Here is a 20,920-nt window from a genome sequence, read left to right on the forward strand (position 1 = left end):
TGAAAAGAAAACTAAGAGTAAATGATAATGGGAGATACACAACAAGAAAATAAAGAGTTTATAAAAATACAAGGGGAGAAAGATTACATATACAGGTTTGACAGAGTGGAAGAATTTACCTACCTTGGTGTGAAAGTAAAGGAAAATGGATAGGAAGATAAAGAAATAAAGTCCAGAATTACAAAAGGCAACCAGAAATACGGAATTCTGAGATCCCTAATGAAATCTAAGTTTGTTTCAAGAAAAACAAAAAAAAGAATTTACAAGACAGTGAATAGAGCTACGGTTGTATATGGAGCTGAATTAGGGGTTTTAAAAAAGGCAGATGAAGAAAGATTAGAAACATGGGAGAGGAAAATTCTCCGACCATTTTAGGAAGGCATAAATACACAAATGGGATGGAGAAGAAGGACAAATAAAGAGTTGGAAGAGCTGTATACGGAACCAAAAATCACCGCAGTAATAAAGGCGCATAGAATAAGATGGCTGGGAAATGTGCAAAGATTGGAAAATCACAGAATGGCCAGGATGATATTGAACAGGAAACCAGTCGGGAAAAAAAAAGGAAAGGAAGACCCTGTAAAAGATAGTTTGACAGCGTCCAAGCAGATTTACGTGAATTAAAAATAGATAACTGGAGAGACAAGGTATTAGACAGAAGAGAATCGAGAGAAGTGGTAAGAAGAGCGCAAGAGAAATTGTAACACAAGAATGTGCCATGTACTGTAAAATGAGAGCTATATATGTATATATTTATAAATATAATGTATTTTAATAGACAAATTAATATAATATATTGTATATAGTAAAAAAAATGTAATTGTGTATTTCACGCCCAGAGCCTACATGGCCTGTTGAGCAAAATAAATAAATAATAATTACATTATGAGGAAAAAGCACATTTAGGAAAGCATAAATAAAAGAGGAAGCACAGTGTAAACAATTTCGTCAAGTACCTCTCGACTTTCCAACTAAATTCTTCTCAGAACAAATAAAAGAAACGGCCAAGTTTGTTTCAAACAAAGTATATTTACCTCCTTCTGTCATCTCGTCAACATTGAGATACATGAGAAGAATATGCAAACAAAGACTTTAAATATATCTTATTAATTAGTAATGTTAAGTATATTTATTCGTCCTATTTACACAAAAAGCAAGTCTTACTCTTTCTGATTTTCTTGCGACTTGCTCTCAGAAATATCTGAATGAAGTTCATCTAAGAATAAATGTATTTATACGTAGCTTTTAGTTCTAGACTCGTTTTGTTTTAAAGCAAAGACGCCGGAAATAGTATATTAAGTATGGAGAACGGTAAGGGTTTTATACCGATCGAAGACAATTGTTTGGAGGAGGAGCGGAGCGACGACTTCAATTATTGTCTGAGATTGGTTACCCTTAACGTTCGACATGCTTACAACCTTTTTTGCACGATTGATACCATTATAAATTATAAAATTAAACATTTTCGTCATATTGACTAGTTTCATTCATTTTATCAAGATAGATACTTTGGTTGTTAGGTAGTAACTAGGGTGCATAAAAACAATGGAGAATTGAGTTTTTATTTAGTTGTTTATTTGTCAATAATTTTAAGTACAATTTTGATTATTATAAATTAAAATATGAGCGAAAGTGAATTTGAAGTAATTGAACGGGCTTCGGAAGAAGGGTGTTCCGCAATTATTCCCGAAAAATCCAAAATCCTTTATCAAAATACCTACCAAAGTTTTAAAAAATGGTGCGAAGGCAAGAATTTAAGAATCGAAGAAAAGACTCTATTGGCATATTTCGTTCAAAGACATATGCAGTTGAAAGCTCCTGGAAGCCTCTGGGCAGAATATTCAATGATTAAATCCACCGTTTTTCTTTATGATGGAATTTATATTTCCAAGTTTTCAACTTTGATCGCGTATTTGAAGAGAAAATGTTGGCTATAGTCCTAAGAAAGCGAGCATTTTTACACGGGAGCAATTTGAAAAATTTCTGATGGAAGCACCGGATGAAGAATTTCTAGTTCACAAATAATTTAACAAATTGTACCATAAGTTTCAATATTAATAAATAATTCGTTAGTTTTCTTTATTCTTTCAAAAAATAAATTAAAATTAAGAGATTTTTTAACTCGACGGTAAGTGAATTACTTAATTTTTTTGCACGATTGATCATTTTTGACTGTTTACCGTGACAGATTTTACGTCAGTAGGTGACATTTACTAGCAACTCGACGGTAAGTAATCCAACTCGACGGTAAGTAATTCACTTACCGTCGAGTTAAAAAATCTCTTAATTTTAATTTATTTTGCAGAATTTCTAAATATGGAATTTTATCGTCTGGTTTATTAAGGACTGTAAGAGTACGCTGAATGTTCGTTTTTGTATTGGGTAGTTTTACAATCATTAAACCATCGGTTTGTTGGATGTCATTCATAGTAATATTATATAATTCTTCTCTTCTACAGGCACCAGATATTCCCAATATCATTGCGACCTACAAATTATGAAAGAATCTTCATTAGAGTATCTCTTTTACCTAAACTAGCTTATATTACCTTGTGAACTAGAAATTCTTCATCCAGTGCTTCCATCAGAAATTTTCCAAATTGCTCCCGTGTAAAAATGCTCGCTTTCTTAGGCCTATAGCCAACTTTGTTTCTCTTCAAATACGCGATCAAAGTTGAAAACTTGGAAATATCAATGCCATCATAAAGAAAAACGGTGGATTTAATCATTGAATATTCTGCCCAGAGGCTTCCAGGAGCTTTCAACTGCATATGTCTTTGAACGAAATATGCCAATAGAGTCTTTTCTTCGATTCTTAAATTCTTGCCTTCGCACCATTTCTTAAAACTTTGGTAGGTATTTTGATAACTGATTTTGGATTTTTCGGGAATAATTGCGGAACACCCTTCTTCCCAAGCCCGTTCAATTTCTTCAAATTCACTTTCGCTCATATTTTAATTTATAATAATCAAAATTGTACTTAAAATTATTGACAACTAAATAAAAACTCAATTCTCCATTGTTGTTATGCACCCTAGTTACTACCTAACAACCAAAGTATCTATCTTGATAAAATGAATAAAACTAGTCAATATGACGAAAATGTTTAATTTTATAATTTATAATGGTATCAATCGTGCAAAAAAACGTTATAAGCATGTCGAACGTTAAGGGTAACCGATCTCAGACAATAATTGGAGTCGTCGCTCCGCTCCTCCTCCAAACAATTGTCTTCGATCGGTATAAAACCCTTACCGTTCTCCATACTTAATATACTATTAAAATAGGTAAAAAGTTAACATGGATTCTACTAAAACATTGATAAGTTTTGGGCTGAAGATACATAACAATTATCTTTTAATGACTCTACATATTCAAACAGTTCTTAGCATCTTCTAATTTCTGTCTCCAAAATACACGATAGTTCACAGAAATGCAAAAAAACGAAGGTATACACAACATATAATAAAAAAGAAATACAGGCACGACAGCTGCAACAGAGCTGATTTGGAAGACGATATCATGTGACGAGAATACCCAAAATAGGAAATAAGACACAAAAATATCACTAGAGAAAGGAATACTAAATTATGTATAAGCACATGCAGATGTCATAAATATCATGGACAAAACCAAATCAGCAGGAGATACGTATACGAAACTTAAATCACATTTAAAGAAATAGGTCTATGATTATATACAAAAAAAAGGCTAAAATTATAGTACAAAGCCGAATGGATAGAACTACAGGAACCTAACTGACAGTTGACAACTTAGAAAAAAAATGTGTGTGTACTTTGTACGCACGTAAGAAGTTATACTTCTAACATATAATTTTTTAAAAATAAATATAGTTTAAACAGTTTGTTTTAATATTTTTTAACACAAAACTAATTTTGTGCTTACCGGTTTCAATAAAAAAAAGTATTGGATTGTACTGGATTCGAACTCAAGACCTCTCGATCTCTGGCCGAATACTATACCAAATACGCTACGAGGACTGTGTCTGTCTCGGTTCGAACGTACCTAATGACAATTCACGGTAACAAACAGACAAGGTGATGTATAATAAATATACAATAAAATGTTTTAATAATACTCATGTTACTCCTGAGGAAGACAAATCCAAAGACACAAAAATTATAATAAATATATTTACTAAAAACACTAATATATTCTTTTCACACCTTTTCTTGCAGTGCTATATTTATACATAACTAGAAAGATTTAGCAACTAAACGCCATACTGTCTGTGTGCGCATGCGCGCAGTATTATGTAATTTAATCTCAATCGCGCCTAAAGAAGTATAACTTCAAAAGGTAAATAGTTGTATATATTTACGAATCAACATGACACAACACAACATTGATGATGTGAATCGCAGAAGAATCATCCTAGCCAATAGGGCTTTTCATTCACAGTCATTTATTTCGAGCTTCTGTCATGTGTCGTATACGCTGTGAGCTCGTACGTAGAGGGGATATTTACAAATTCGCGAGCGCCAGTAGTGGCAAGTCTGTAAACGTTTACCGGAAATTTGACATAAATATCAAAGTGATTAATTTAAAATTAAAATTAAAAACATTAATTAAAAAAAATATTAGTTGGTCAAAGCTGTGGTATATATTTTTACCTTAAATATACTTACGTTTTAAATACTGAATTTAAGTTTTTTTAATGTTCCGTAATATGTAATTATAAATTATTCTTAGCGCCATCTACACGATAATTGTGAAAGTATCCGAAGTAAGAATTCATATTTTATCAATAAAACGTCAAAATGATTAGCAAAATCTTAAAAAAATCGATTACAATTTAATTACTTTTTTGCGTTGTAAATGTTAAGCGATAACAATTAAATAATAAATTTAAAAATTACCGGTGAAAGTTGAATTAGTAATCCGCTAGGAGCGCCACCAGCGAAGCTCGGAGCGTATAATCCGTGTATATTAATATTATACACAGATGATACAACATATGACAGAAGCTCGAAACAAATTCTTACTAATTTTTCACTAAATTCCATTACATTTAGTGCCCTGTATATTTGTTTTCGTTTTACTTTGTCTAAAGTTTGTTTAAAGTCGACGAATAGAGCCAGTGTAGATTTTCCATATTCGTAGCTTTCTGCTTGTATTTCGTGCAGTAGAAAAATTTGATCTACTCTATTGCGTCCTCTTCTGAATCCACATTGATATTCTCCTATGTCATTATCTATTGTATTGTGATACGTATTTTATCTTTTACATAATATACTGTAAGTATTTTATATGCAACATCTTTAGTTATATATAGATTAAAAATGGCAATTACCTATTAAAAGTAAATCTATCCTTTGTTAATGTAGGAAAAAATCTATAATATCATCTATTTGTTTCTATACTGAAGTTGTATTTAACTTAAAACTCGCTAAAATGTTAAAATATCATCCACCACCTTTACAACTTTACCCTATATTTACAGAAGTTACGCCGTAAGCCAGTGTACAAGAGATTATAAAAAAATGTTCGTGATATACAGCCGGTCTAGCATATTAGAGTATAACGACTAACAGTTTCAAACATAGTGTAAACATTAATTATAAACAATTTGTTATAAAGAGTATTAAGTTATTAAGAGTATTAACGTAATTTATAAAGAGATCTGCCGCATGTACAACAATTTATAATTTGTTACCAGAAGCTTCATTTTTATTGGTACAGAGAGGTGATTTTTCCGGTATTATTAGTTTCACTCTTATAGATATAAAAAGTCAATTAACTAATTCCATTATTAGCAAATACCATTGGAAACTGGACAGCAGAGCAGAAATATGATCTAAAATAGCTGTGCCATTGTAATAACATATTGAACAAAGATAGAGAAAGCCACATGAAAAACATTGAAATGTTTTCTATCCCTGAAGTTATCCTTTCATTCGAAGACAACAAATTAGTGCCAATGAAAATATATGCACTTGATTTGTTTGTACCTTCAATTACATAAACTTTTGGAACATAATTATGGTACGTTTCACTTTAAAACGCGTAGGTCTTTGGTTGAATTCTAAATTATTTTTGTTGGTAAACATATAAATTAGGGCAGTCAAAGAGGGTGTTTGGCTCCGAATTCCATCCTACTACATCGATTTACTTGATATTTTCACAGTAAGTAGGGAATAGCTCAAGAAACAAAGTCTACCCTATGCCGATGTGCACTTTTATCTTGGGGGTGGTTCCCACCCCTTCTCGGGGGTGAAAAATGTTTTGGTTAAAATAGCCACGGAAGAGGCTAGATAACCTAATTATAAGCAAAAACTGTTCTATAATTATTTTTTGAAAACTCAATACTTTTTGAGTTATTCGTGGTTGAAAATTAGCCATTTTCATTGAAAAATGACACCTTTTCGGACGAATTTTTGGGAGTACGTTAAATTCTATGCATCTAACAAAAAAACTATTTAAAATATTTCTGTAGGTTATAAAACAGTATCCTATAAAGGAGATCTTCAACCTTTGCCACTTCATAACAGCCAGATCAGTACCGTTGATTCTGTAAAATTTCTTGGTATTTTTTTAGACAGCAACATCAAATGGTCCCTTCATATCGATTCGTTAAGTAAGAAACTCTCCTCAGCTTGCTATGCAATACGATCTGTCTCAAGGGAACTCAATTTAGCATCTTCTAAAATAACATATTTTTCGTTGGTCGAGTCTCATCTTCGATATGGTCTTCCTTTTTGGGGTTCTAGTACAGCTGCTCAATTTGATGTCATTTTTAGATTGCAAAAAAGAGCAATAAGATATTTGTTTGGCCTCAGAAGATCTACACATTGCAGAAGTTACTTCAGAGATCACGAAATTTTAACACTTCCATCTTTATATACTCTAGAAACGGTTTGTTTAATTCGTAAACACCTTTATGTCTTTCCATCAAGGCCCAATCATCTTTACTCCACCAGAAATTCAATCTTTGATATTTATTTACCGATTCCATCCACTGAGTTACTAAAGAAATCTATATTATATTCCGCAAAGAAACTGTACAATCATCTTCCGTTACAACTTAAATCTGCAACATCTTTCCCTAAGTTCCGTAAAATGACAAAAGCCTATCTATCCAAAAGACCATATTATTCAATAGAAGAATTTCTTAAGAGGAAACAGTAGCGATCAACAGGTAGCGAAAACGCGTTCCAAGATTGCGGCTGTAATTTTGAATATTTTTTCGAGATATTTGGCACACATATTCGTAATATAATAAAGAATGGCGGTACAGAGCCCAATTTGAAAAATATATTAACATGTGGAAATTACTGTGTAATTAAATACAATATTAAAAAAACCAGCCTGTACCGCCAATAAGAAAAACAAAAAAATACACTTTCTTCAAATAAACTTTTTTGTCCGATGCCTAGATTTTGTGTCATTTTGGAACTACTAACGAAATAAAAAGTTTTAGTAGTTCCAAAATGACACAAAATCTAGGCATCGGATAAAAAAGTTTATTTGAAGAAAGTGTATTTGTTTGTTCTTCTTAATGGCGGTACAGGCTCGTTTTTTTAATAATGTATTTAATTACAGAGTAATTTCCACATATTAATATATTTTTCAAATTGGGCTCTGTACCGCCATTCTTTATTATATTACGAATACGTGTGCCAAATATCTCGAAAAAATATTCAAAATTACAGCCGCAATCTTGGAACGCGTTTTTGCTACCTGTTGATCACTACTGTTGCCTCTTAATGAATAACTAAGAAAATTGGGTTCCATGCGCAGTAGCATAAACTTGTTAGTTCCTTATGTTGTACCTATTTTATTTTATTTGTAGTATGTTCAATTTGCAATTTATATATATTTTGCAATAAATTGTTTTTGTCTTGGCTTTTATATCTTATACTGTACATTATTGACGATTTATCTAATTTTAGTAAATTGTAGTTGTTATTTGTTATTTATATTATGTTTTTCTTTTGACTGTATGTAAGCTTTGTCCATAAAATTGTAAAAATTTTCAGTGACAATAAAGCATATTTCTATTCTATTCTATTCTATAAAAAAAAACAAAGAGATTCGTTCCTTCATAAATCTTCTAGTTAAAATACAAAGAGGGATATGGTAGGTAAGAAGAGTTTGTTTTTTTTTGCTGCATGCTCAAATCGGTGTATTCAACTTGAGATAACAGAGGAACTGTCAATTTTAGGTGTATAATGATACTAATCAGTTTTGTAGTGCTTGAAAAGACCTTTAAAATGAGCAATACTAAATGTCGATTACATTCAAACTAAGCGAGATATTCTGGAAAAAAGTTGATGACTAATGTATTTTAAGAAGAAATGATAAGTTTATTTAACCCCTCATCCATCAAAATTTAAATACATCGTTTTCCTTCTGCAATACTTTTTATTATAGTGTTATTTCTATGTTTAAAAAGTTGGACTAGATTAAAATGAATGGTTTTTGAAAAAAATAAGATCAAATTACAGAGCTCATTTTTAAATTTTCTTAAAAATCTTCCTTCTCCTCCATATAACCCGTAAAAAATAAGAGATACGAAAAAAATATACCACACAAAAATGTAGGGCTTTTTTAGATAAAAATTTTCCTTTTTTTTATTACTGCATCTCTAATAATTTTCAAGTTACGTGGAGAAAAAGGAAGATTTTTAAGAAAATTTAAAAATGCTCTCTATAATTTGATCTTTTTTTTCAAAAACCATTCATTTTAAACCCGTCCAACTTTTTAAACATAGAAACAGCACTATAGTAAAAGGTATTGTGGAAGGAAAACGATGCATTTACATTTTGGTGGATGGGGTTTAAAATTATTTCTCATTTTTTCTTAAAATAAATTAGTTATCAAATTTGTTTGCAGAATATCTCGCTAAGTTTTAACGCAATGGACCTTTAATATAGCTCAATTTAAAGGTCCTTTCAAGCACTACAGAAAGTATTAGTAGCATTATACACCTAAAATCGACCATTTCTCTGTTATTTCAAGTTGAATACACCAATTTGAGAATGTACCAAAAAACAAACTATTTTCACCTACCATATCTCTTTTTGTATTATAACTAGAAGATTTCTGAAGACAAGCGTTTTTTTGTTTTTTTTATAGCCTACAAAAATGTTTAATATAGTTTTTTTAGTTAGATGCATAGTTTTTAAGGTATTCGCAAAAAAACGTCCGAAAAGCTATTATGATTCAATGAAAATGGCCAATTTTCAACCACGAATGTCTCAAAAAGTATTGTTTTCAAAAAAAAAATATAGAACTGTCTTTCCTTAGAATTAGGCTCTCTATCGAATTCCGTGGTAATTTTAACCAAAAAGTTTTCCACCCCTAAGAAGGGGTGGGAAACACCCCCAAGACAAAAGCACATCGGCATAGGGTAGACTTTGAATAAGGATATATTTTCAGGCTATTTCTAAAATTTCATTAAAATCCATGCAGTAGGACAGAATTCGGAGGTAATATCCTATTCTTGCCCCCATTGACTGGCGTAAATATGCATATATTAATAGGCAAAGAAGTGGGTGGACAATAGAAATTTTTAGGAAAAATGAAAAAGTATTTTATGACCTGTGGATGTTTCGGGGAAGGGTAGAATCGATGCTCATAACAAAGTAACGAAGTATTATAAAAAATGTCACTTATAAATGTTTAAATTGTAAAAAGTATTGTAAAAATGGATAAAACACCTTCAAAAAGTCACGATAATTCACATAGAAGACGAAGTCCACCAAAAGAATCCCATCAGTAATTTTTCGGAATCCTTTCTTCAATTTTATGAGTTTCGTAGGTCCCATACACAAAATTTAACAGTAAATGAATTAGTGAGAAGAGCAGCCCAAATTTGAAGACAGATGAGCGAAAATATTTGATTCCTTTTTGTAAACTTGAAGATAAATTAATGTAGTTTAATATAATCAAAATTTAACCCTCACGCACAAGTTGTAGTCCATGTGACAAACAACTTCAGTGAGGAACTGGGTTTATTTATAATGTTATTATTTGCTACAAATAAACTCTATTATTATTATTATTATATTATTTGTTACCTGGCTGTCCCTAACAATGGAGTCTCTTCTCAATGGAACAGTGCAGTTATTGCTTTACTACACAAGAAAGGTGACATAACAGATCCAAAAAAGGACCGTCCTATCAGTTTACTATCACACATATTATATAAACTTTTCACAAAAATTATCAAAAAAGACTGTAAGTTAGACTTCTATCAGCCTAGAGAACAAGCTGGATTTAGATCCGGATATAGCATTAACGACCACTTACTGGTAATAAAAACCTTATAAAGAAGTCTGCAGAATACAACAAACCATTGGCATTGATATTCGTGGACTACGAGAAAGCAATCGATACCGTAAGCCAACAGAAAATGTTAAAATCATTGACAGAATGCCGAATAGACCATCGCTATACTAATATGATCAAATACAGGCCCGTGCGCAGAATTCGTTTATGGGGGGGGGGGGGGGGTTTTGACATATGTGTATCATGTTAGGTTATGAAGTTAATAAAAAATAATAAGAAACTTTTCTTATAAATGAAGACATTTTATTGTGTCTTGGTCTTGACTTGATATTCAGTTATTATATAATAAATTAACTCTGCGAGGTGTAGAAAAAAACTTCTCCAAAACTCTTTGCGGATCGACCTCGACATCGCGATGTATATTGAGCGAAGCTAATCCGTTCAGCCGATCTTCAGACATTGTTGACCTGAGGTAAGTCTTGAGGCGACGCAATGTTGAAAAGGAGCGTTCATTCGTTGCTGTCGTTACAGGCAGAACTGCCAAAATGCGAAGCATTTGATGTACATTTGGAAACGCATCTCCATTGCACACATCGAGTGCTTCAAGCGAATTTTTAACGTTCTTTCCGGCGATGCGTTGACGCCAAAGTTTGACTTCGTCTACCCAGATGTCACGGGAATCATCCCGCAAAATTGAAGAGTGTGGTTCAAACAGTTGAGCGCAGGATTCTTCATTGAAATTCTTCATTTTGTTGGGGAAGAGGCAAGCAAAGTTTGATAAAATTTTGCGGTGATTCAAAAATCGATCTTGTATATGGGTCAGAAACAAATCAATGTATGGGATGTAAATCGTTATGCGAAAATAATCTTGAACTGAATCAGTTTGTACGTTGGAGCGTTGAGTCTGTTTTGACGGGAGCCTTGGTTTCCGCAGGAAATTCGTTATTATATTCGTTTGTATGTTATTTCGTTCGGTGTAAATAAAATTTGTGTATTATCTACCTATTATTGGTTTTTATTTTAACATTTTAACCTGAAAATGGTAGTGATAATCGGAGGATCTTGAAAGTTTTTCTGTCGAAACAATGCATTTTTTGAGACAAAATATTTCACAAAAATTAACATTAATTTTATAAAAGTCAGACTTTCGGTCTGTAGTTAATTTACATATTATATTTTTATTAACTAAATTTAAACATCAGTTAGCCCACAAACGATGCTTTGCGTTTCCACTCCTTCTTACAGGTCTCCATAATCGATACTATCGATGGTTGCATTCACAATGACACTGATAATAGGAGGTAAAAAAGGCGGGAAAATTAAAAAAAACGTGCACAAGATCGAGAAAGTTGAGAATGTCGAAACAAAAATTGACAACAAAATATTTATTATCAAGTCGGTTTGACTTTCGTAGAATAAGGACTATTGCTAGTGGAAAATTATGTGGAAAAATTCTCGATGGGGGGGGGTTAGAACCCCCAAAACCCCCCCTGCGCACGGGCCTGATCAAATATGTCTAGCAAAAGGCAACGGCTAGCGTAAGACTGTCTGAACAACAAAGAAATAAATTCTCTATACAGTGAGGAGTACGGAAAGGAGATACCATCTCACCAAAGCTATTCACAACCCTTTTAGAACACACTTTTAAGAAGGCAGATCTGAACGAATATGATAGTATGGATGATGCAATAATAATGTTAAACAAAATCATGATGCTTCCTTAAAGGTCGGATTAAAGATTAAAGATTAACATCAATAAGACGCAAATAATGACTAATTTGGTGCTAAATCGTAATATTGTTGTTCATGGAATGGATATTGGACAGATTGCATCTTATAAGTACTTGGGACATGAAATTCAGTTGGGAAGAGATAACCAGACGTGCGAGTTCCCACCTCGCATAGGATTAGCCCGCGCAGCGTTTGGTAAACTGAACTATGTATTTAAATCGGATTTACCCATTTGCCTGAAAAGGAAAATCTTTGACCAGTGTGTGTTGCCTGTACTCGCATATGGAACGGAAACATTAACACTCACACAAAAGGTAGTGAACAAAATTGGCATAACTCAGAGGGCTATGGAGCGCCAGATGTTGGGTGTCGTAATAAAATACGTCGTAAAATAAAAACAACAGACGCTGCCGAAAAAATCGCGTCCTTAAAGTGGAATTGGGCAGGACACGTCGCCAGATTGTCAGACAACTGATGAACAAACGTATTGTCGAGTGAAAGCCACGAGAAGAAGCACTACGGAGCAGAGAACGCCCACCAAGCAGATGGACCGAAGATCTGAAGCATGTTATCGGCAACTGAATGCAAGCTATTTATAAACTTCGGGCTAATCAATGGTGATTGACCATATTCTTGAATTAATCAATTTAATATAAAAACTTCACTTGCAAAAAGGGATATATTTTGAGTTTTTTATTGCTGCTTTGACAAGAGTTAGTTTTCTAATATTATTTTCAGTTGTTAGCGTCAACCATAGCAACATCCATCATTAAATCAAAGCTTACATTAAAAAGTGTAACAAAATAAATTTTATAAAATGTCTAAACAAGCCACGCAAAACAGATACAGATGGAAAGAGCTGACTGAGACCTGTATCCAGCAGTGGACGCCTACGCATTGATGATGATTCCCTAACAAACTAGACATTATTTAAATTTTTAGGAAATTGTACATACATAATACGTAAGTTATTCCTTTACCCGAAAAATATTCTACTAAGCGGCATTATTTTATTAATATATTCGTACAAACGGATAAATCTATTAAGGGGAAATTGGAAACGTTTCTAGACCTCAAATCCTTAAACCGAAATATTCCTATAACCGGTATTCTGATAAGAGGGTTCAACTGTATTGAAAAAATTGTAAACTAACTAAAAAAAAAACAAAACTTAATTTGTGTCTACATTAGAACGATATCCGTATCATTTTATATTAACGCCACTTGCTCCCAAAAGTGACTGTAGCGGACGGGGTAGCAGTGGGAGAGCAGTGTTAAATTTAGGAGGGAAGAGGAATGATGGTATCTCATCGAGTCGTTGCAGATATGGTCCTCCAGACTGTGAAATGCGATTGTATATGCAATTTGCCTTATATTATCCAAACAGATACTGCAAATGAATCGATAACATTATCCCTTGTATTACGAATGGAACTATCGCTATATAGACGATTCGAGTTGCAAATAAGCAAAATCATAGATGCGGAATAGTATACGACGAATTGGTTGTTCCTGTGCCAAATATTTTTAATATCGTCCAATGACTTTTTCGGTTATTTCGGTTATTGCTGGCGATGTTTCATTTCACGAAGTTTGCCCTAGTAGCTTAGATATTATAGTTTGTTTCAGCGTTCTTGGAAATGTTTGGAAAGTATTTTTTAAGACCGACCAGAAAATGTACACTGTCTGGATAATTTTCTGTACAGAAAATACCCTTTTGCTGATCAAGACCAGAACAGCAAAAGCTTTTTCCGGTCCCTATATTTTATCTTCCAATCGCTATTTGAGGCGCTCAGAAAAACAGTGGCTCAAGCCACAAATTAAGCATTTTTAGATTAATATATCAATAAAAGCAGCAACATTAAATATTTGGATTAATAAGGGTCTACACTATAAGGCAACAGCAAATATTAAGCTAATGAAACAAATGGAGCCTATTAAAATAAACCGAGGAATAAGACAAGGAGATACCATCTTGTCCAAGCTATTCAACCAAGCGCTAGAAGATGTGTTCAAACAACTACACTTACTGGGATGGCTTGGGTATAAACACAAACGGGCAATATCTGAATCACTTACGATATGCTGATGATATTGTATTAATAACAGAAAGAAGCGAAGAACTACAAAGAATGATGGAAGAACTAGATAGAGGATCGACAAAGATAGGACTGAAGATGAATTACAATAAAACAAAAACCATGACCAATCAACAAGAAGAACTAATAATTACAGTGGCACAAACAAGAATAGAAGAACTAAAAGAGTATATTATATATTATCTAGGACAAATCACTAGATTAAATAAAGAAAATCAGACCGAAAAAATAAAGAGAAGAATAAGATTGGCCTGGGCATCATTCGGAAAATTGTCTTATATTCTAAACAACAGAAAATACCCGCAATATCTAAAAACAAGAGTCTTCAATCAATGTATACTCCCTGTTATAATATATGGCTCTCAGACATGGAAGTTTACAAAAGAAAATATGGATAAAATAGAAAAGACAGAAAGATCCATGGAGAGACAAATGCACAAAAGTGTAAGATGTCTTAACCCAAGTACCAAAACTTAAATAGAAGTTCGTCGGACACACCCTACGGCAGAAGGATTAAAGATGGACTAACACGATTATACATTGGAGACCGTGGAACCACAAACGAAAAAGGGGAATGCCACAAATGCGATGGTCAGATGACCTGAAGAAGCACATTGGGTCATAATGGATGCAAATTGCCCAAGATACAGAGGCGTGGAAGAAGGAAGAGGAGGCCTATATCAAAGGATGGATGGTTAGGGCTGATTAGATATATAGAATGGTCTACACAACCTACCTCTATATTTGGCTACATGGCTCTAAGCACAATGGAAATACAAACGCAGGATTAAATTTAGGTATCTCAAAACTTCGTTTTTCGTTGTAGGCCACTGTTGCTCTGAGCGCCTCATTTCATAACACAGACTGCCTTGATTCCGTAACTGTGACAACAACGTTGCGATTTATTATGAAGTGATAAGTTCCACTTTATTTTTAATTTGTTGGTTGTCAAACTTGTTTGGTAAGTTCGCAAATTTAAAAATATGGATTCAGATTGTCTGACACAGAAAATGATATTCCATAGGACGAAGTGTCGGTCTTAAAAAAATATTGTACATCACGCGACCGAAAATAAGTGTTTTTCAGGTGTCCCAAATTTTCAAGGGCACGCTTGCGTTTCGTCCTGGAATCTGCTTGGCTCGACCTGAAAAACACCAATTTCCGGTCTTGTAACGTAAATATGGTGGTTAGGCAATGGAGTGCCTCTTTTCTGTGATATCAACAAGGCATTTGACTGTGTTAACCATCCCAAATTATTTCATTAAAATAATATGAAAAAAAGAATGTGCACGTAAGAAGTTATACTTCTATTATATGATTTCTTAAAAATAAATATACTTTAAACAGTTTGTTTTAATTTTTTTAAACACCAAACTAATTTTGTGCTTACCGCTTTCAAAAAAATAAAAAAAAAGTATAGGATAGCTCCGGACTCGAACTCAAGTCCTCTCGATCTCTGGCCGAATGCTATACCAAATACGCTACGAGGACTGTGTCTGTATCGGTTCGGACGTACCTAATAACAATTCACGGTAACAAACAGACAAGTATAATAAATATACAATAAAATGTTTTAATAATACTCATCTTACTCCTGAGGAAGACAAATCCAAATACACAAAAATTATAATAAATATATTTACTAAAAACACTAATATATTCTTTCCACACCTTTTCTTACACTAATATATTTATACATAACTTGAAAGATTCAGCAACTAAACGACATACTGCCTGTGTGCGCATGCGCGCAGCATTATAAAATTTTACTCTCAATCGCGCCTAAAGAATTATAACTTCAAAAAAAATTTATTTTATCTTTGACGTCCATTCACTTTTCAAATAGAAGCCAGTATGTTGATTTTATGCATACTTCATTGTTTACCATAAAGCGTTCGATACAGTAAAGCACGACATGCTGATGGAGATATTAACCAATATTAGAATAAACACCTGTGATCTAAGAATTATGGGCCGACGTAGCTCAGGCGGTAGTGTGCTTGACTCGAGTGCTGGTAGGCCGGGGTCCAAATCCTAACGCCGGCAAGAACAACTAGACATCAGGTCGACTCAGCCTGAATAAAATGAGTACCTTGGGTAAAACCAGGGGTAATAATAGGCGGTTGAAGCGTAGCACTGGCCCTGTTACCTTCCCTGCTATAATCCCAAAGCCACGAAAGCGGAATAAAACGGGAGACTATTATAATTATCTGAGAATTATTAGCAATCTTTACTGGAATCAAACATTGTCTATTCGAACAGAGTCAGGATAACCCGACGATATCAAAATTCTGTTGAACCACTGCTGTTCAACATATACTCTGAGGCTACGGCTCCACGGGCGACAAATTTACGCTAGCAGTAACCGTAAAACGAACTTAAGGTTCCGCGGAACGGAATAGGAATAGCCGAACTGCACCGACTACAGAACTTGTGCGTAGTCGGTTCAGTTCGGCTATTCCTATTCCGTTCCGCGGAACCTTAAGGCCGGTCGTCCATTGGAAGCGTAGTCGCGCGACTCGAAGGTAGCGCGTATACGCCCGTATAGAAGCGACTAATCCTAACAAATAAAATGTAACTAAACAACGTCCACTGCAAACGACTTTGAGCGACCGGGCTCGGCCGACCACAAGCGACTGGCGACCGATCCCCTAGAATGGGATTAGTCGCTGGTAATCGCATGTTGATGCTACAATGGTTTGCAATAAATATCTGTGCAGGTATTTTTGATATTGTATTAATTTTCGATAATTGTGTTATTTTCGATATGGAAGTTGATAACGAAAAACTGATTAGTGCCGTTTATGAAAAGTCTCCGTTGTGGGACAAAACGTAAAAGACACAAGATATCAAAAGACACAAAAGTTGCAGAAGAACTAGGTGCTAGTGATAAGAGTTTTTAATATTATTATTTTATAATATATAATTACAATGTAAACTAAAAAAAAAATAGAGCGTGGCACTTGCGAGTGCCGACAGAAGTGAATACTTCTTATAGATTTAGGATTAACAAACTTTCGAAATAATTTTTATTTGAAATTTTTACAATAATAAACGTCTTACATCTAAACCAAGTAAATATAAAGTTATATAAATCTTTAAATTATTTTTATTAACAAATTACTTCATGTTTTTTTTTCAATTTGGTGAAAAATGTAATTAAATACAATATATGGAAGAGTCGATCCCCGTTAAAGGGGAGGCCATTGTACAAAGGTACAAACCTTTTTAAAGTTCAAATGATGAAAGGGTTGCCAATGCGAGTCCATTATACAATTGGATATGGTAATTGAGTCAATACTCGCAATCTATAGTTTGTATTTTTTATTAGTTGTTATGTAATCATGGGGCAACCGGTTTCGAGTCTTACAATATATGACTCATCATCAGGCCCAGTACAAAAAGTCTTCTCTATACAAACTACAAGCTAAAAAACACAAAACGAGAGACATGTACACATATATATAAAACATGAAAAACAACTTTGTCTTGGTTTCAATCACATACAATAAAGCCAAGCAACTGTTTAGTATTGAACTCAACAGTCCATATCATGTAAAATGAGACATTATATCATACATGACTCAAATGATATAATGTCTCATTTTACATGATATGGACTGTTGAGTTCAATACTAAACAGTTGCTTGGCTTTATTGTATGTGATTGAAACCAAGACAAAGTTGTTTTTCATGTTTTATATATATATATATATATATATATATATATGTGTGTACATGTCTCTCGTTTTGTGTTTTTTAGCTTGTAGTTTGTATAGAGAAGACTTTTTGTACTGGGCCTGATGATGAGTCATATATTGTAAGACTCGAAACCGGTTGCCCCATGATTACATAACAACTAATAAAAAATACAAACTATAGATTACGAGTATTGACTCAATTGCCATATCCAATTGCTTTTTAAAGTTGTTAATAAATAACATACATATTTGTGTAATAAATTATTCCTTTCAAACTATGCTTTCTATGTATATTTTACCATATTCACAAAAATACACTTTCTTTTGATGATGACACTCAGTTTGACAGTCGCGAACTAAGTAATATACAGTCGTCTGCAATGGATGATACCAGTCGCTCAGTCGCATGATCGCACATACACGGACGTATACGCGCTACCTACGAGTCGCGCGACTACGCTTCCAATGGACGACCGGCCTAAGTTCGTTTTACGGCTACTGCTAGAGTAAATTTGTCGCCCGTGGAGCCGTAGCCTGAGGAAATTGTTCAAGAAATAGTAGATGGTATTCAAGCCGGAATTCGCATTAACGGAGAATGTATCAATAATATTAAATACGCATACGACAAAGTGGGTATTTGCTTACAGTTCTGAAGTCCTCCAGGAGTTAATGAATAGGATCACAGAAGTAAGTCAGAGGTATGGACTTTCACTAAACGTTAAGAAAATATAATGAATTATGATATCTAAGAATGAACAGCAATTTGGACAAATCAGTATGAACAGTCAACGAATAGAACGAGTAGAAACACACACCTACCTTGAAATGAACGTCAGTGAAATTTGGGACCATTCTACAGAAATAAAATATTGGAAGAGAATGCAAGATATACAGTTTAAAATCTGGCTAAGAAATGTCTTGATTTATCAACGCCCATAAAAATCAGGTTACTACGACGTTATATCTTTCCCATACTGTTGTACAGAGTTGAGTCGTGGACTCTCACAGACGCCACCTGCAATAATATTGAAGCGTTTAACATGTGGCTTTATCGTCGGATCTTGAAGATATCTTATACCGACCACGTTACTAACCAGGCCGTTTTATTAAGAATGCAAAAAAAAAGAGTTGCTAAGTACAATAAAAACAGCCAAAATTGGATACCTCGGTCGTATTAACAGAAACAGCGAGAGGTATGAACTGCTGCAACTAATTTTACAGGGAAAAGTAGAAAGAAAACGTGGACCAAGAAGGAGAATGATTTCAATACGTGGTTCAATATAAAATCCGAAACGGATAGGCACTACAAGAAGATGTTAGTTTGTGACATACATAAATACATACACACTTATATCAATATTTACTGTAAATATTAAAACTAGGTACTAATTTCAGATTTCAGGAAACAGTTTTTCTTGATTTCCTTGATGTATGTTTTTGTTAAAAAGATTATATAGTTACCAGTAACTTCCTCATCATATTTATTTCTAAAAAAACAAACAAGACAGTTATTTGAAAGAAACAAACAGTTCGTTTAAGTCACAACAGGAAACACATGGTTTGTTTTATAAATCTCAACAAAAGCGTGGAAATATCCGAAAATATCGAAAAACATCGTGGAGCCAAAACTTTTCCATAAAAATATTGGAAATCTTTATTAAGTTACTGCGGACAAAAACTATTATGATACAATGATTCGATATCGGACGTCTTTGCCATTTTACAAGTTAAACTTTTGAGTTCGTATTATGCGATTTGGTACAAAAGAAAAGTTGATTGGCGATAGAGGTGGAGTAGGACTCGTAACGTTGAAAATACTGACTGATTTAACGGTTTAGTGTCACTGTTATGACACTAAACTGTTATACTGCCATAAAAATTGCTTATTGTTTTCACCCATTCACCCGAAATAACGAAAACATATTATATTTTATTATAGTCCAAGAGGCAGCGCTGAAAAATTTCTCTGAATTTGCTTAAGCTAGTTATTTCACAGTTGATTACTGTGATTGTGTAAATAGAGAAACATACTGCGGTCGGTCAAACGAAACGGGCGCGCGACTTTTTCCCAACACGACTCTACTTTATCGGCAGAGTCTACTCTGTAGACTTTGTACTCACTTTATTACGCTCAAAAAATTACGAGATCCGGATTCCAATGCATATTTTTTTATAATTCTCGTATCAAAGTTACGCGTGAAGTTAGCCGTATTGATGACAGTTGGGGAAATGTCCGCGACCCAAGCGAAACGTAGAAAGGTGGTACTGACAGCTTGTGAAAGTTATTTACCTGCGGAGATACATTGATTCAATGTACCGATACATTGATTCTTAACTAGAAAGTACATTGAATGAACGTACTAATTCATAAAAATTAATATTTTTGAGCATTAGTTTATGTATCTACTTACATTGGACGAATGATACTGATCTTTGGACGAAAATTAATGCTCCCTGTTTTTGAATCAATGTTTTTTTCATTATATTTACGTACTTTTTTGTTTCAGTGTATCCTATTAGCATAATCTGGACGTTTAGACATGTCATAGATGAACTTACAAAGTATCCCTTGTAACGGCATGTAAGTGGATCAAAAGTATATAGTTTTTTAGTTTTTTAGAAAATTTTTAATAATTTAAAATTTAACTTAATGTAACAAATAGTCATAAACCGCATGCATCTATGTGCGTATGCGTGCTTATGAGTACCTGTTTCTCATATGTATGCATACGTATGTACCAGTTTATTGTTCTAAAGTGTCAACAGTTACATACCTTTCAAAATTTTTGGGCTTTCTATTTGCATTTTGATACAACCAGACAATGTTCTAACTCTGGCTTTCTTTAATTGTAGCATTTAACTACTTGTAACGCCAACCTGAAGATGATCTGAATATTGTAGAGATCGAAACCGGTCGTCAAAGTATTATTAAATGATTGTGAGTAAGTCTGTGTTTCTTTACTTCATTTAAAATGAACTCATATATGCAACCCATTCAACATTATTCAACATTAACATGATTGTTTATACAGGGTGTCCAAAAAAATTTTATCTAAATTAATTGTTTAATTAATAATTAAAAAAAAAATTTTGGACACCCTGTATTAATAATGATCTTAATGTTTATATTACTTCA

At 33.4% G+C, this 20,920-nt stretch overlaps 1 protein-coding gene across 1 annotated transcript in view; it reads left to right on the forward strand.

Annotated features, from left to right (window-relative positions):
* LOC126891616 (uncharacterized) overlaps positions 1-20,359 on the forward strand; it is a 29,920-nt gene extending 9,561 nt beyond the window's left edge. Inside the window, exon 2 of the mRNA XM_050660800.1 lies at positions 20,292-20,359. Coding sequence (XP_050516757.1) covers positions 20,292-20,359 — 68 coding nt within the window. The remainder of the gene's footprint in view (positions 1-20,291) is intronic.
* The last annotated feature ends 561 nt before the right edge of the window (positions 20,360-20,920 follow it).

The sequence above is a fragment of the Diabrotica virgifera genome, chromosome 9 (genome assembly GCF_917563875.1).
Source record: "Diabrotica virgifera virgifera chromosome 9, PGI_DIABVI_V3a".
Taxonomy (NCBI): Eukaryota; Metazoa; Arthropoda; class Insecta; order Coleoptera; family Chrysomelidae; genus Diabrotica; species Diabrotica virgifera.